This window comes from Cherax quadricarinatus, chromosome 17 (assembly GCF_038502225.1).
Source record: "Cherax quadricarinatus isolate ZL_2023a chromosome 17, ASM3850222v1, whole genome shotgun sequence".
Lineage (NCBI taxonomy): Eukaryota > Metazoa > Arthropoda > Malacostraca > Decapoda > Parastacidae > Cherax > Cherax quadricarinatus.
Window position 1 is genome coordinate 7258440 of NC_091308.1, and position 19091 is coordinate 7277530.

At 42.6% G+C, this 19091-nt stretch overlaps 2 protein-coding genes across 2 annotated transcripts in view; one reads left to right on the forward strand and one right to left on the reverse strand.

The window, feature by feature from the left end:
• The window catches only part of LOC128686429 (beta-1,4-glucuronyltransferase 1), a 51335-nt gene that overhangs the window by 21838 nt on the left and 10406 nt on the right, over window positions 1-19091 (reverse strand). The window contains exon 2 of the mRNA XM_053773350.2: window positions 5042-5206. Coding sequence (XP_053629325.2) covers window positions 5042-5059 — 18 coding nt within the window. The 5' untranslated portion in view covers window positions 5060-5206. The remainder of the gene's footprint in view (window positions 1-5041; window positions 5207-19091) is intronic.
• Window positions 7067-19091, forward strand: part of LOC128686428 (uncharacterized) — a 133004-nt gene continuing 120979 nt past the window's right edge. Inside the window, exon 1 of the mRNA XM_053773348.2 lies at window positions 7067-7711. The gene's annotated coding sequence lies outside the window, so the exon portion shown is untranslated. The remainder of the gene's footprint in view (window positions 7712-19091) is intronic.

Below are 19091 nucleotides of genomic sequence, written 5' to 3' on the forward strand. Positions count from 1 at the left end.
TTAGGAAAGGTAGGGGGTGTGTGGACCAGGTGTTTACAGTGAAACATATAAGTGAACAGTATTTAGATAAGACTAAAGAGGTCTTTGTGGCATTTATGGATTTGAGAAAGGCGTATGACAGCGTGGATAGGGGGGCAATGTGGCACATGTTGCAGGTGTATGGTGTAGGAGGTAGGTTACTGAAAGCAGTGAAGAGTTTTTACGAGGATAGTGAGGCTCAAGTTAGAGTATGTAGGAAAGAGGGAAATTATTTCCCAGTGAAAGAAGGCCTTAGACAAGGATGTGTGATGTCACCGTGGTTGTTTAATATATTTATAGATGGGGTTGTAAGAGAAGTAAATGCGAGGGTCTTGGCAAGAGGCGTGGAGTTAAAAGATAAAGAATCACACATAAAGTGGGAGTTGTCACAGTTGCTCTTTGCTGATGACACTGTGCTCTTGAGAGATTCTGAAGAGAAGTTGCAGAGGTTGGTGGATGAATTTGGTAGGGTATGCAAAAAGAGGAAAATTAAAAGTGAATACCGGAAAGAGTATGGTTATGAGGATAACAAAAAGATTAAGTGATGAAAGATTGGATATCAGATTGGAGGGAGAGAGTATGGAGGAGGTGAATGTATTCAGATATTTGGGAGTGGACGTGTCAGCAGATGGGTCTATGAAAGATGAGGTGAATCATAAAATTGATGAGGGGAAAAGGGTGAGCGGTGCACTTAGGAGTCTGTGGAGACAAAGATCTTTGTCCTTGGAGACAAAGAGGGGAATGTATGAGTATAGTTTTACCAACGCTCTTATATGGGTGTGAAGCATGGGTGATGAATGTTGCAGCGAGGAGAAGGCTGGAGGCAGTGGAGATGTCATGTCTGAGGGCAATGTGTGGTGTGAATATAATGCAGAGAATTCGTAGTTTGGAAGTTAGGAGGAGGTGCGGGATTACCAAAACTGTTGTCCAGAGGGCTGAGGAAGGGTTGTTGAGGTGGTTCGGACATGTGGAGAGAATGGAGCGAAACAGAATAACTTCAAGAGTGTATCAGTCTGTAGTGGAAGGAAGGCGGGGTAGGGGTCGACCTAGGAAAGGTTGGAGGGAGGGGGTAAAGGAGGTTTTGTGTGCGAGGGGCTTGGACTTCCAGCAGGCATGTGTGAGCGTGTTTGATAGGAGTGAATGGAGACAAATGGTTTTTAATACTTGACGTGTTGTTGGAGTGTGAGCAAAGTAACATTTATGAAGGGATTCAGGGAAACCGGCAGGCCGGACTTGAGTCCTGGAGATGGGAAGTACAGTCCCTGCACTCTAAAGGAGGGGTGTTAATGTTGCAGTTTTTCTTTTTCGGGCCCCCCTGCCTTGGTGGGAATCGGCCAGTGTGTTAATTAATAATAATAACATTTTGCCTTTTAAACTGATCCACTTATATTACTTAAAACTCTAGAAAGTAAAACAGTCCCAAAAATTGTTTTTACTTTTTTCAACATATAATGGTGTTGGCAACAGAAAGACAAAAATCTCAATCCTATACATAAGGTGGAATATGACACTGACAGGTTGATGAATACGATATGTACAACACCTGCGTGTGACTGCTTTGATGAAGTTTTGTTAGGTGTTCAGTCCCTTAGTATTCGTCATTCTGAAGCAGAGGCAGGAAGATGAACACTTACGAGCCAACAAAGACATGCTGAAGTTCAAGATATTGTCACAGATGGGTGGGAGCCACTAGTGGAAGTTATGCCCAAGAGTCGAGCTTGAGGTTAGCAATAGGACTGTAGAAGCTATCTTAGGGACATCTTTAACCCTATTCTATTGTTAACCTCTTGGACATGACCTACTTCTACTAGATGATCCCGCTCACTTGTGATACCTTCAATTGCTACACCTCTCTTTTAAAGCAAGCGCAGTGTCTATCCTGCGCTTGCTCAAGACTCAAATTATTATTATTGTTATTATTATAATCAAGGGGGAAGCGCTAAACCCGGAGGATTATACAGCGCCTGGGGAGGATGTGGAAGGCATTCAGGCTTAATTCGGGGAACGGGAGCACAGATCCAATTCCCCTCACCAACATCAAGGAACCTTCCTTGAGGGGAAGACTCTTCAAAGCCTGAAGGACTGAACACCTACCAAGACTGAAAGACTGACTGCCTCATTTTCCACTGTCTCCAGTTTATAACCTCTGTAATGAATTCATAAAGCCACTAGTTGGCGAAGCGTTTTCATAATAAAGATTGCTAGGTGTTACACATGTGTCTTATTCATCGAGAAGTCTTACTGCGTTCTCACATTAACGCTGGTGACTCCTCACCGCTCTGTCACGGTACTGTTCGACAGTCCACACCGATTGTTTTAGATGAATCATACCAGTGTTGGAATACCAACCAGAAAGAGATCTTATTAGTTATTAAAAGCTACCACCACCTCTGAATGACCCACTCTGCTTTACCGCTTCATATAAAAATAATTGTATATTAAAATGATGATAATAATAATAATAATAATAATAATAATAATAATAATAATAATAATAATAACATATCGCTGAAACATGGTGGTAAACCCGCTTTCCAGTGTACACTGCCACTACAGATGTCGTCACAAATGATGATTGTGATCACTGATAATGGATGTGATTATCACTAATGACGGTTATGATTACTAACGATGATTGTCATCACTAATGATGCTGTGATCACTAATGTAGTGTAAAGTGTAAATCTTAATCTCATTTTGATGCAATAACTTTAGAATGCCTTTTCTGATCAGATTCAAACTTTCATCGCTGATGTGTACTAATGAGAGTTATTTTGGTATTGAATTTGGATTGCAGATGCTAATTTACCAGATTTACTGAAGAATTTCTATTAATCAGTTTCTTCAAAAATGAACAATAGAATATTTTTTCATAGGATTGTAGATTTTTTCAAATAAAATAACTGAGAATACAAAACTCAGAAATATAGACAACTCTCGTTACAGCGCTTTTAATTTTCATAGAAATGGTTACTAGGGAGACGTAGATAGTTATCATGGATACAAATAGTTACAGTGGAGAGGCAAACATATATCGTGGAGACGCATAACCAACTACCACAACCAACATAAGTGATCACTACAGACATTAGTGACTACCACACTTAACATTAGTGACCACCATAACCATCCCCTAGATCTAACACTAGTGACCACCACAATCATTAGTGATCACAGCATCATTAGTGATGACACTCATCGTTAGTAATCATAACCGTCATTAGTGATAATCACATCCATTATCAGTTATCACAATCATCATTTGTGACGACATCCAACATTAATGGCGACCACTACAACCATTATTTGTCATCACAACCAGCACTGTTAACCGTCACCATTAGTGATTACAATAAGCACAAATTAGTGATCACAATCACCATAGTGATCACAAGTAACATTAGAAAGACACATGATCAAACACTACGCAGAGAGTTAGGTGTGACACATGGTGACCTGAAGAATGCCGTACTGGGATGAGGACGGGTAGACAACGGAACCATGTGACTATGTTGTTAGGTAGGTGGTGCTTTGCCTGACTCGGTATCATGTACAAGTCACATAATCCCGTCGTCTTCCCGTCCCCATCCCAATACGGCATTCTCAAGGTCACTGTGTCGCTCACATCTCAATCTCTGCCAATATATACTGTCTTTTTAACCTCTGTATGTTAGAAGTGATCAAGGTCTCAGGACCGAAACGTTTTCTAATGTCCTAGTGTTTGTTTACGTGTCTTTCTACACCATTTTGTCGGTATTTATTACCATGGTTTATATCAAACATTAGTGATAACCATAACCACGACTCAGGTCTTGTAGCACTGCCACACAACATATTAATGACCCCGTAACTACGATTAGTCATCTGTTCTAGAACTACTACTACCACTATTAGTGACCACAAGCACCACTAATGCGTTCTGCTACCATCACCACTAACGAGCAGTACAACCACCTCTAGTGATCATTACAACCAGGAGCAGTGACCCCCCACAACCACTAGTAGTGACCGCCATAACCACCAGCAGTGACCCCCACAACCACTAACAGTGACCGCCATAACCACCATCAGTGACTGCCACAAAGACCAGCAGTGACTGCCACAACCACCAGCAGTGACTGCCACAAAGACCAGCAGTAACTACCACAATTATCAGCAGTAACTACCATAACCACCAGCAGTGACTGCTACAACCACCAGCAGACTGCCACAACTACCAGCAGTGACTACCACAACCACCAGCAGTGACTACCACAACCACCAGCAGTGACTGCCACAACCACCAGCAGTGACTGCCACAACCACCAGCAGTGACTACCACAACCACCAGCAGTGACTGCCACAACCACCAGCAGTGACTACCACAACCACCAGCAGTGACTACCACAACCACCAGCAGTGACTACCACAACCACCAGCAGTGACTACCACAACCACCAGCAGTGACTATCACAACTACCTCATAATCACAACCGCCACGAGTGACCACAACTCCCATAAGTGACCACAATAACCAGTTGTGACCACAACCATCAGAGGTGACCACCATAACCACCACTAGTGACGATAACCAAAAGTTACCACCACAACCACAATCAGCAACTTCTACCACAACCACCATTAATATCTTCTTCCACTAATATAAACCATCGATGTGTAATTTTTCTATTAAATATATAATATATAATATATATATATATATATATATATATATATATTGTTCCTTATTATCATCGTAACACTATTATATTTTTGTCTTTGTAGAATTATTATTATCAAGGGGGAAGCGCTAAACCCGGAGGATGTGGAAGGCATTCAGGCTTAATTCGGGGAACTGGAGCACAGATCCAATTCCCTAAATCAAGAGCCCCTCACCAACATCAAGGGACCTTCCTTGAGGGGTGTCTTGGTAGAAGACTCGGTGCAGTTGTACACGAGTAAACTGGAGCTGCTAGAGAGAACATGAGACAGGACAGGTGTTAGAGGTAATATTATAGGTGCTGTGAGTGCCTATTTGACTCACCTTGTGGTTGAGCAGCATGGAGGTGGTGAGGGAGACTGGTCACCTTGCAGTGTTGCATGCTGGACACCTGGCGGCCGCCCACCACGCCTCCCACCTTGTGTTCTACCACCTCACTGATCTTCCTCTACCGCAACACTGCTGCTGCAGCGGCCGTAATTTCTGAGTCTGGAAAAAATATCCCGTCTCATTCGGTCTCCTCAATTGCAATCCCCAACACCGCCAACTCAGTTTCATTATATTTAACCATTTCGTTATTTTATTTTACTTTTAGTTATTCCTTGAAGGAATGGTGCATACTAAAACCAGCACAACGAAGGTACTTATTTTCTGGCATCACTGGGATCAATATCTCGGTACAGGCTAGTCTGAAACAGGTTCCTCAGTTGCTCCTCTTGCTAGGGTAATCAATGTCACTGTGACGTCATATTGAGCAGCCACTCACAATCTACGGATTTCTCCCGCCAAGTTTTGTTACTGGTGGAGGAGTGGGACTCTGGCAGCAGAGTGTTGTGGACACCTCTGAGTGTCTTGTATTACTGCTGCGGTGGGCAGCTCACACGGCTTATAAACATGAACGCAATTAACTAACTATAACTCTATTTAAGTAACTGGGGAAAGCTAGCTTTAAAAATACATATGAATGTATAAATGACATTGAACAAACTACTCCAGAGGGTTATTAGTGCGTGCTGGTTTATTAAGCGGAGAGAGGCAGAGGAAGGGCGCATGTGCGCTTCACTTGATAAATATTACCAACCTCAACATCAGCTGATATTTAAGTCGTTACTTCAGGTTCAACTATCATTGTAAACTGCTCTACTTCACTGTACTGTCTACCTGGTGCTCACTGCCAGAATTGACTCAGCACCGATACACTGACATAACTTTCTTTTACAAGCTGTCTAGGTTATTTCTTTTAAGAACCAAGGTTAAGAAAATGATATTTCCTGCTAAACGACATGCATTTGTTTTGTTTTTGTGACTAGAACACAGCCCTCTTGGCTCAGGTCACCTTTGTAATCCCCCCAACACACACACATATGACTCGTATGGATCTGACCAAACTGCAGAATTATTCAGACAAGTGGCACATTGAATTCAATCTCAGCAAAGGTTAGTTCTTAAAAACTGGGGAAGAGGCAGGAAAACCGGAAACCGAGAATAAATTCGGAGGACAAAGCCTGTAAATCTCATTGATATATTAAGACTTAAAGGTGAGCATAGTGCCGAATATATCACCACAGGCATACGTTAATTAAATAACCTCTGTAGCCGATGCTCGTTAGGCAAATCTATTAGTATCCTTCAGGAATGTCAACAAAGGCTCATTCATGACCCTCTATGCAACATATCTCAGGCCCATTCTGGAGTAAGCTGATAAAGCATATTAAGAAGCTAGAGAAAGTCTACAGAGCTATGGAACGATACTAGTGTCGAAGCTAGGGGTAATTAGCCATGAAGAAACGCCATGAAGATGACTACATTAGAGGATAGAAGAGCTAGAAAGACATCATAATGACACGCACAATATTCAGAGGATTAGACAGCGAGAACATAAGGGAAATGCTGGAAGATAAAGGCAGATGAGGCAGAAGGATGCCAGGAAGTATATCTTCAATAATGGAGGCAGGATCGATACATAATTTTAAGAATAAGTATTTGCAAGGCTCACAAGGCGACAGGGATGTAAACCCAGCAAGTGGCAAGTTAAGAAACAGGGCCAGGAGCGGAGGCTCGGGCCATGTATGCACAAATAGGCGAATACACACACGAGGAGACTTCCGTTTTTATGAATAAACTTCCCTCATGAAGGAAAACGGGAATGCTAAATGGTGATATACAGAAAATGAAACCATTTGATCAGTTCAGACTCTGGGTTAACAAAGAAAACGAGATTTCTAAATTCAGCATTAGAGAAAATGGGACAAAGTGGCTTATCCTCAGTTTCCTCCCCCAGCAGCCACTGGTGGTCCCAGCCTGGGACCAGCTCAGCCATCACGGCCTCAGACCATCCGCGACCACCACACCGCAAGGGGTCTCTCAGCCTACTAGCACTTGCGCGCGAGCGTGTTCCGTGTGTTCTACTCGGCGTTGAGCGCATGTGGTCACAGGTACAGTGGATCCAAACGTCACGTGTTAAGAAAAATGTATATTATAGCGATATAGAAAGTGACCAGAAAGAAGAGTCTAATGTTTGTGTGTTGGATAAGTAGAGGAGTGGAGGAGGAAGCACGTGATGCTTGCCAGAGTGTGGCGCGTGTGTAGCGTGGATTATATAAGATGTCAGCGGTGCGTGTGGTGGTGATGGTGTGGTCTACACCTGCCCTCACACAACACTGAAGCAACCACAACACCGGGCACTGAGGGCTACACCTGCCCTCACACAACACTGAAGCAACAACAACACCGGGCACTGAGGGCTACACCTACCCTCACACAACACTGAAGCAACAACAACACCGGGCACTGAGGGCTACACCTGCCCTCACACAACACTGAAGCAACAACAATACCGGGCACTGAGGCTACACCTGCCCTCACACAACACTGAAGTAACAACAACACCGGGCACTGAGGGCTACACCTACCCTCACACACCATCACTCAAGCAACAACGTTCAACGCGTCCTGGGTACCTGTCTTGCTCCTCGCTGGAATCACTGTGACCTGGTAAGTATTCTATTAAAGTATCTTACGCGTCACGCATGGCTTGTGACAGCAATAACGAGCACTTTTCGGTGACCGTTGTTGTTACATCGTTACTGTGACGGTTGTGAGATTGTCACTGTGACAGCTGTTGTTACACCGTTAATGTGACTTTTATTACACCGTTACTGTGACATTTGTTACACCGTTATTGTGACCGTTTTTTTACATCGTTACTATAACCATTGTTGTTACAGGGTTACTGTGACCGTTGTTACATCGTTACTATGATCGTTGTTGTTACATCGTTACTGTGACTGTTGTTGTTACATCGTTACTGTGACCGTTGTTGTTACATCGTTACTGTGACCGTTGTTGTTACTGTGAGAGTTGCTACACCGTCTCGTCGGGGTCAGCTACCTTTACGTCAACGCAATTTCGTGGAAATTATATATATATATATATATATATATATATATATATATATATATATATATATATATATATATAAATTGACTAAATGTCTTGTTGTGTTGACGGTGTTTATGAGTATGTAACACACACACATACATATGGTAAAGCTCATGGAGGAGGGAGAGAGTGGACCTAGTAGCCATCCGTGAAGAGGCGGGGCCAGGAGCTATGAATCGACCCCAGCAACCACAATTAGGTAAGTACATATACAGAGGCTGGAAAGAATTTTGCCCAGCAAGTGTCAAGTTAAGAAGCGGGCCCAGGAGCTGACACTTAACCTCAGCAACCATAAATACGTGAGTACAAATAAGCTAGTAAACACAGAAAGGTCCCCGTGTTTTAGAGGTCATTCACAATCCACCACCAAATAACAGAAGACAAGTAGGATATGCAATGTAGCAACGATAATAATAGTAATAATTATAAAATTATTAGCCATAATTATAGTTATAATTATAACACTAATTGAACTAATTAGCAAACCCAGCTGACAGATCTTGAATTAACTGTTAATAGTAGGAAGCTTCAGCTGTTCAACAGGTGGTATATACAAGAACCATATGTGGCAACAGGTCATCACCTATGGCAACAAGTCATCACCTGTGGCAACAAGTCATCACCTGTGGCAACAAGTCATTACCTATGGCAACAAGTCATCACATGTGGCAACAGGTCATTTCATGAGCATCTGTAATTGGCTGATTCTGTTGCCATCAGTGTTACAGCAGAGTTGGGTAGCTTATTCTGAAGTTAGTGTATACAAGGCTGTATACACTAACAGGTGTGTAACTCTTATTACATATATTGTGAAGACGTGTTGGTCAATGCCGTTTAGTGAAGGGCATTGAAAAAAAAATACCTAACTGTTGTGTCTTGCTTATCAACACAAAAGAACGTTGAATTCAGAGAACAAGCTACACAGGATGTGATGAAATACTTTATCAGAGGCGTAAAGGGTCGACAGATTAATTTGTATCATAGCACAGGGGAGTAAAAAGGCACCTGAAGTGTAAGTGGTGTCAGGCTGAACCCACAAGCAACCTATTATGTAGAGGATGCACAACGAACTCGATGAAGGAGAAGTCCTTGACTGCAAAACAATTTATTATTTTTAGTAACGTGGTGTGATAATAATTTTCTCACCAGTAACGTGGTGTAGTAATAATTTCCTTACCAATAACATGGTATGATCATTATTTTCTTCCCAGTACTGTGAGATAAGTCACACCGTCAAGACAAGGAAAACACAGTGACCTTTCTTGTTCACACCATGAGGATAAAGACAACACCGTGATCTCTCTCAGTCACATCGTGAAGACAAGAAAAACAGTGATTTTTCTCGGTCACACTGTGAAGATAGAGAGACACTAGCTTTCCCACACGTGTTACTGTGTCACGTGAGAACATAACAGCGTGTTACGTCAACACTTCCTTGTAATGTGTCCTCGTAAAATACAGACTTTCAGGAATCTTGACGTAGTAAACAAAGGCGCCATTTGTGGTGATCACGCTCGCCAGCTGTAACGCCAGGGCCTCGCAAGCGCCTCGCCAGGGCCTCGCCAGGGCCTCGCCAGGGCCTCGCCAAGGCCTCGCCAGGGCCTCGCCACTCAACAACTATTAAGGAAGCTATAAGATTTACATAATACTTTAATTCACACTGTCATTCAGCATTTTCACGCTAAAAAGTTATGCACAGTGATACATGCAATATTGCAAATCATTCAGACATACACACACCTCACAACAATACTTAATTCACAACAATATTAATTCATACCTCACCCATATTGAGTTACAAACTGAAAATGACTAGTCTCCCTTAGGATGGCCCAGGCTCTGGCCAGGGGGACAGGGGTAGCTTGGGTGACCCAGCGGTGACAAGGCTGGCTTAGGTGACCCTGGGTTGACTTTACTCAGTACAGTAAAACAGCTGAAGCGTCATGTAACTCTTACATTTACTCTTGTTTCTTCCTCTTGGCAACGTAGGTAGTTTTCAAAAGTCTGTTAGCATAGCTACGACAGCACCGACGTAGTAGCCTGGAGAATGGTGCTACTTGAGGGTGTTGGTGTTTGCTATGACAGCACCGAGGTAGTAACTTGGACACTGCTGCTGGTTCAGGGTGTTACTGCTTGTTATGACAGCATCAAGTCAGTAGCCTAGACACTGCTGCTGTTTGGCGGTATTGCACTTTAACACTAGTGCTGTGACTTTAAAGTTGGTGCTGTGACTTTAACACTGGTGTTGCGACTTTAAAGTTGGTGCTGTGACTTTAACACTGGTGTTGCGACTTTAAAGTTGGTGCTGTGACTTTAACACTGGTGTTGCGACATTAAAGTTGGTGCTGTGACTTTAACACTGGTGTTGCGACTTTAAAGTTGGTGCTGTGACTTTAACACTGGTGTTGCGACTTTAACACTGGTGCTGCGACTTTAAAGGTAGTGCTGTGACTTGAGTATCCCATATAGAAAACGTTTTTCATTCTTTGTCACTCCATTTCAAAATAGCATTGCCATTGTTCTGGGACAATTATTATTAGTACAAATAGTAAATAATGGTAGAATGGAAAGTAATCTGCTAAATTTAGTCTCTTCTATGGTTATTAAATGTTGTTGGTGAGTGATGTTCTCTGTGTTCATCTTCGCTTGTAAGGAACTGAAGAGAATAATATGCAAGTATTTATGTATATATATATTATATATATATATATATATATATATATATATATATATATATATATATATATATATATATATATATATATATATATATATATATATATATATGCAAAACAACCACTCTGAAAGAATAGCATCCATGGAAGCTATATAAGAGGTCTGGCCAACACCTCACTATCAGATCCCACAACGGTTAAACACCTGACGCGCGCCGACCCAACTGGACAGGTCCTTTGCACAACTCACCCATGAAATAGGTAATGATTTAAAATACCCAAGAAATGTAATTGATAAATCTTTTAAAGTTGCTAGAAATACTTTCTACAATCCAAAAAGGGACAACCAGCCTTATTCAACTAAAAATATGTTGGTTCTCCCTTACCATGAAAACTTGGTTGATATGCCTTCTCTTCTTAAGACTTTTAATATTAAAGTTGTATTCAAAAATCTTGATAGAGTAAAAAAACTTTTGATAAAGAATTCCCCCCAAAATGCTGATGGATGTGTCTATAAGATTCCTTGTAAAATTTGCGATAAAGTTTATTACGGTCAAACTGGTAAAAATCTCGAACTAAGATTAAAACAACATAAATATAGCATTAGAACTGGACAAGATTCCAATGCTCTATTTATTCATGTAAGAGATTTTAACCATCCAATTGATTTTCAAAAAGTTGAGAAAGTAGTATCAAGCAAGTCCATGGTCGACAGGAATATAATTGAATCTTGTTTCATAAAAAGCAGTTTTGACAATAATATGAATATTTCCTTTGGTTTATATAAATTAGATCCATTTATAATTAATAGAATTTGGGAAGAATTTAATAATACACTGGACAAATAATAATTTTTAAATTTTCTTGGGTAGAATAGTTTGTGGGTGAGTTGTGCAAAGGACCTGTCCAGTTGGGTCGGCGCGCGTCAGGTGTTTAACCGTTGTGGGATCTGATAGTGAGGTGTTGGCCAGACCTCTTATATAGCTTCCTTGGATGCTTTACTTTCATAGTTCCTTGATAATGTGAGTAGTCACGAAAGCGCTTGGAATTTCTCTATTCTTTCAGAGTGGTTGTTTTGCATATTCTGAAATCACCTGTTTACTGTGATCTTATTGCGCAAATATATATATATATATATATATATATATATATATATATATATATATATATATATATATATATATATATATATATATATATATAATGTCGTGCCGTGTTGCAGGGGTAGTGGTTACCACTAGTGTTACAGGGGTAGAGGTTACCACCAGTGTTACAGGGGTAGAGGTTACCACCAGTGTTGCAGGGGTAGTGGTTACCACCAGTGTTGCAGGGGTAGTGGTTACCACCAGTGTTACAGGGGCAGAGGTTACCACCAGTGTTGCAGGGGTAGTGGTTACCACCAGTGTTACAGGGGTAGAGTTTACCCCCAGTGTTACAGGGGCAGTGGTTACCACCAGTGTTACAGGGGTAATGGCGGCCTCCACCACCCCTCCAACAAGGGTGAAGGGAGAAAGTAGGTGTATAAATAACAAAAGTTATGATTATAGCTTCACTGAGAACGGTTTCTTCCTCTCGTGTGTGTGTGTGTAGAGTAGTCGCTGCTTCCTGGGACTACTCTGTGTGTGTGTGTGTGTGTGTGTGTGTGTGTGTGTGTGTGTGTGTGTGTGTGTGTGTGTGTGTGTGTGTGTGTGTGTGTGTGTGTGTGTGTCTGTACTCACCTAGTTGTGATTGTAGGGGTCGAGTCATAGCTCCTGGCCCCGCCTCTTCACTGGTCGCTATTGGATCACTCTCCCTGAACCATGAGCTTTATCATACCACTGCTTAAAGCTGTGTATGGATCCTGCCTCCACTACATCGCTTCCCAAAATTTTCCACTTCCTGACTACTCTGTGATTGAAGAAATACCTCCTAATATCCCTATGATTCATTTGTGTCTTCAACTTCAACTGTGTCCCCTAGTTCTTGTGTTCCATCTCTGGAATATCCTGTCTTTGTCCACCTTGTCAATTCCTCTCAGTATTTTATATGTCGTTATCATGTCCCCCCTATCTCTCCTGTCCTCCAGTGTCGTCAGGTCGATTTCCCTTAACCTCTCTTCGTAGGACATACCTCTTAGCTCTGGGACTAGTCTTGTTGCAAACCTTTGCACTTTCTCTAGTTTCTTTACGTGCTTGGCTAGGTGTGGGTTCCAAACTGGCGCCGCATACTCCAATATGGGCCTAATGTACACAGTGTACAGGAACCTGAAATATTCCTTATTAAGATGTCGGAATGCTGTTCTGAGGTTTACTAGGCGCCCATATGCTGCAGCAGTTATTTGGTTGATGTGCGCTTCAGGAGATGTGCCTGGTGTTATACTCACCCCAAGAACTTTTTCCTTAAGTGAGGTTTGTAGTCTCTGGCCCCATAACCTGTACTCCGTCTGCGGTCTTCTTTGCCCTTCCCCAATCTTCATGACTTTGCACTTGGTGGGGTTGAACTCCAGGTCTGCAGCCTCTCCAGAACCCTTTGTAGTTCTGCCTGGTCTTCTTCCGAATGAATTCTTCTCATCAACTTCACATCATCTGCAAACAGGGACACTTCGGAGTCTATTCCTTCCGTCATGTCATTCACAAATACCAGAAACAGCACTAGTCCTAGGAATGACCCTTGTGGGACCCCACTCGTCACAGGTGCCCATTCTGACACCTCACCACGTACCATGACTCGCTGCTGTCTTCCTGACAGGTATTCCCTGATCCATTGTAGTCCCTTCCCTGGTCCTCCAGTTTTTGCACTAATCTCTTGTGTGGAACTGTGTCAAACGCCTTCTTACAGTCCAAGAAAATGCAATCTACCCACCCCTTTCTCTCTTGTCTTACTGCTGTAAACCTGTTACAGAACTCCAGTAGGTTTTTGACACAGGATCTCCCATCACTGAAACCATGTTGGCTGCTGTTGATGAGATCATTCCTTTCTAGATGTTCCACCACTCTTCTCCTGATAATCTTCTCCATGACTTTGCATACTATACATGTCAGTGACACTGGTCTGTAGTTTAGTGCTTCATGTCTGTCTCCTTTTTTAAAAATTGGGACTACATTTGCTGTCTTCCATACCTCAGGTAATCTCTCTCTTTCGATAGATGAGTTGAATATTGTTGTTAGGGGTACACATAATGCCTCTGCTCCCTCTCTCAGCATCCATGGAGAGATTGAACATTAAAATGGTATAAAATACCGACAGGTTGATAGGTAAGACACATATGCAACAGTTAGGTATCTTTATTATGAAACGTTTCGCCTACACAGTAGGCTTCTTCAGTCAAGTACAGAAAAGTTGATAGAAGCAGAAGATACTTGAAGACGATGTAATCAGTCCATCACCCTTAAAGTTTTGAGGTGGTCAGTCCCTCAGTCTGGAGAAGAGCATAGCTCCTGGCCCCGCCTCTTCACTGGTCGCTACTGGGTCACTCTCCCTGAACCATGAGCTTTATCATACCTCTGCTTAAAGCTACGTATGGATCCTGCCTCCACTATATCGCTTCCCAAAGTATTCCACTTCCTGACTACTCTGTGACTGGAGAAATACTTCCTAACATCCCTGTGCTTTATCTGTGTCTTCAACTTCAACTTCGTGTGTGTGTGTGTGTGTGTGTGTGTGTGTGTGTGTGTGTGTGTGTGTGTGTGTGTGTGTGTGTGTGTGTGTGTGTGTGTTTGTGTGTGTGTGTGTGTTTGCCTGTGTGTGTGTGTGAGTTACTGATTATACTCGTAATGAGAGTACATCTCTCCATCACCACTCAGTGTTATGATGATGTCATGATCATCACAACTCAGTGCTAATGGGGGGGACTCCAGCATCACCACTCAGTGTTCAACATTCATCAGTGTGAACACCGTAAGTGGAAGTGTACTCTCGAGAGTGTTTCTTCATGTACTCACACTGTGTAGTTCACAACACTTGAAACAAGACTGTCTCAACGTGTACCGAACATAATTCACAACACCTGGAACAAACCATACTTGAAACAAGTAGAAACTGAATCACTGGTGTAAACGGTGTATAAGTTGAGAGCATTTTGCATCGTCTGCCGAGCCTCTTGGTAGGGACTGATTTCTGTGTGAAAATTTGGGACCAGAGTTCCTCTTGGATTTTCCAGGTGTACATTATGACATGAAGGTGATAAAGCACACGACGTAGGTGACAGGTATCTTCACCTCACGAGCATTTTGTCTGCTTTACGAGTGTCGTGTCTACTTCACAAGTGTCGTGTCTACTTCACGAGTGTCGTGTCTACTTCACGTGTGTCGTGTCTACTTCACGTGTGTCGTGTTTACTTCACGAGTGTCGTGTCTACTTCACGTGTGTCGTGTCTACTTCACGTGTGTCGTGTCTACTTCACAAGTGTCGTGTCTACTTCACGTGTGTCGTGTCTACTTCACGAGTGTCGTGTCTACTTCACGTGTGTCGTGTCTACTTCACGTGTGTCGTGTCTACTTCACAAGTGTCGTGTCTACTTCACGAGTGTCGTGTCTACTTTACGTGTGTCGTGTCTACTTCACGAGTGTCGTGTCTACTTCACGTGTGTCGTGTCTACTTCACGTGTGTCGTGTCTACTTCACGTGTGTCGCGTCTACTTCACGTGTGTCGGTCTAATTCTCGTGTATCGTGTCTAATTTACGTGTATTTTTATCTTACGTGAGTGTTCCTCACGTATGTGTTTGTTTGTATTTGACATGGGTCGTGTGTACCTTACGTGTGTGTATCTCACGTGTGATTGTATTTCATGTGTGTGTGTGTATTTCACGTGTATCATATGTATCTCACGTGTATGTGTTTCATTTGTGTCATGTGTATGTCACGTGTGTCATGTGTATGTCACGTGTGTCGTGTGTATCTTACGTGTGTCATGCGTATCTCTCGTGTGTTATGTGTATCTCACCTGTGTCGTGTATGTCCCACGTGTGTCGTGTATAACCCACATGTGTCGTGTGTATCCCACGAGCGTCGTGTGTATCCCTCGTGTGTCGTGTGTACCTCACATCTCTGCCGCTCCTTCCAGCACACACACACAGACTTCACTGCGTCTTCAATAAACACAAGAAAATGAAGTAAAACATTATATTGCCATCAGAATAAATATGAGAGAAATAATGAGGAGTTAATAACTGTGGTTGAAACTGTGAATGTGTTGATGTTGCATGTATGTGACGCCTGTGGTAAATCTTTGTTTGTGTCAGGCCTCTGCTTGTGTCAGGAAGAAGAAAACTCAGAGGGGTGTGTACATACAGGCTTGTACATGCATGTGTAGTGTGACCTAAGTGTAAGCAGAAGTAGCAAGACGTACCTGAAATCTTGCATGTTTGAGCCAGAGAAAGACACCAGCAATCCTACCATCATTTAAAACAATTACAGGCTTTCGTTTTACACTCACTTGGCAGGACGGTAGCACCTCCCTGGGCTGTTGCTGTCTACCAACCTACTACCTAGGTTGTTTTCGGTATATTTTACCTGTGATATATGTCTTTTCTTGTTTAGCGTTCATAGTATGAAAAAAATGGTTAAAAATGTAACCTTAATTTTTAAAGGGGTGGAGGGGTAAACCAGCAGAAGGTCTCGGTCAGGTGACCAAAAGTTCCAGCTGTAGGTCATCGTATGACTAAGATCCGTGTCAAGGAAACACTTGTCCTGTTTCCTGACAAACCTTACCTCACCTAAAGCGTTCACAGTAAGCAGGTTTTGTTGAAACAAGTGTCTAAGCTGCCACGATCTTTACTTGCTTGACGGGTTTCACACTGTTGCTGCAGACTCAAGAATTAATCTTGCTTCAGTGGTGTAAAGTAATCACATTCAGCAGTGCTGAGGGCAGCCAGGCACTGACGCCACTGCGGTGCTGCAGAGTGCCAGGTCATACAATTATATTAAGAATTATTCCCTCCCCCACACATATTCCTTCTTCCAGGCACACACAGGTGATTATCCAAGGCAGAAAGTCGAAGAGGCGAATTAAGTGGCACTGTGCCATGCGTAACTCGGTTGTGGTTCTAGTGTTAATTAAACAGTTTAGTCATGTCCCCGAGGTCATCCTTTGAGTCCCCGAGATCATACTTCACGTCCCCGAGGTCAACCTTGTTGCTGGACACAAGCACATTAAACCTAAGCACTGTAAAAATTGGGCTATAATTATAAGGAACTGAGTAGTGTTATTTTTTGGCGGCAACGACACTGTATGAGTTAAAGCAGCCATGGGAGAGGTTACAGCAGCCATGGGAGAGGTTAGAGCAGCCATGGGAGAGGTTAGAGCAACGGAGTGTGGCACTAACATTGCCCTAATTGCCCTTCTTACCTATAATTGTTGCTGTTTTTTAAGATCGTTTATAAATGTTGCTGTTTGAACTGACAGAATGCATTCTGCCTCTTGTGGGGGTGACACTAGTGTGTGTGTGTGTGTGTGTGTGTGTGTGTGTGTGTGTGTGTGTGTGTGTGTGTGTGTGTGTGTGTGTGTGTGTGTGTGTGTGTGTGTGTGTGTGTGTGTGCGTCAGGGGGTGATATTTAGATGTGTAAAAGTTTACTGGTAGCCTAACACGCATCTTCTGTTCATTTGTCTCTGTTTCTATCTCTGTATACCACTGTTCATAGCTCTTGCTGTCTTTCTCTTTCTATTTGGTTATTTACTTGTTTCTATAATCACCCTAAGATGTCTCTATAATGGTCTGTCCTGGTGTGGCACCTCTACTCCCTTCCTGGTGTGACACCTCTGCTCCCTTCCTGGTGTGGCACCTCTGCTCCCTTCCTGGTGCGGCACCTCTACTCCCTTCCTGGTGTGACACCTCTGCTCCCTTCCTGGTGTGACACCTCTGCTCCCTTCCTGGTGTGGCACCTCTGCTCCCTTCCTGGTGCGGCACCTCCGCTCTCTTCCTGGTGTGGCGCTTCTATTCCCTTCCTAAGTTGGCATCTCTACTTCTCTAAATGGTTCCTTTACTGCCTGGGGAGGCACCTTTGCTCCTCTGGGAGTGGCACCTTCGCCCCCAGGGGCGGCACCTTTAACCCCTGTAGTGGCACGTCCACCGCCAGGGGTGGCACCTCCACCTCTGTCATCTGTAACCTCAGATACCAAACGAAAGTTAACAAAATATTTTTCACCAAATAATCATCACTGATAATTCCTGCGCCTGCACACAAATAATTGCATGATAATTCGTCCCTGGCCATTTTTCTCGGTTATTTTGTTTGTTAGATATATTCTCGATCTATTTTTCGAAGCTAAAGAAATTGTCCTCCTGACAGTCAGTGTCACTATGTGCAACTCAGTCAGTCTTTGTCACCACGTTAATCTCACCAGTTAGTCGTTGTCATCATGATAACAACTCCAGTGAGCCCCTGTCTCTATGGTAATGTCATCAGTGAGCTACTGTTACCATGGTTACATCTAAAGCTTTTCATAACGGTAAGATGTCGGTCGTCACCATGATTACATCACCACCAGTGCTTGCGTTGAAAGACCCAAATCGAAGAAAGTTCTAGCTTAATACGAGGGTTATGTGATAGCCAAGCGCCGCAATACATTCAGCCTAGTTACGTTTAAAACCTTTCGACTACACGAGGGATATCAGTGCTGCATGTAACCCTTAAAACATCACTGAAGGATACTTCAGTCAGTGAGACATCACTGAAAGATACTTCAGTCAGTGAGACATCACTGAAGGATACTTCAGTCAGTGAAACATCACTGAAAGATACTTCAGTCAGTGAAACATCACTGAAAGATACTTCAGTCAGTGAAACATAACTGAAAGATACTTCAGTCAGTGAAACATCACTGAAAGATACTTCAGTCAGTGAAACATCACTGAAAGATACTTCAGTCAGTGAAACATCACTGAAAGATACTTCATTCAGTGAAACATCACTGAAAGATACTTCAGTCAGTGAAACATCACTGAAAGATACTTCAGTCAGTAAAACAGGAAACTCCACTGGAATATATTTCATATATCTTCTCTTATTATCTTCTATCTTAATTAAAAGTTGCATTATTTATCTTCCATGTTAGTCTGTCTCTTTGAGTGCTAGCATTTTTAAGTTAAAAATTTTTAAATTAGAATTTATATTTTTGATTCAGTCTTTCATATTCCAAACTAATATTTTATTTTATTTTATCTTCTTACGAGTCTGATGTGTGTGTGTGTGTGTGTGTGTGTGTGTGTGTGTGTGTGTGTGTGTGTGTGTGTGTGTATGTGTGTGTGTGTGTGTGTGTGTGTGTGTGAGGGAAGGGGGGA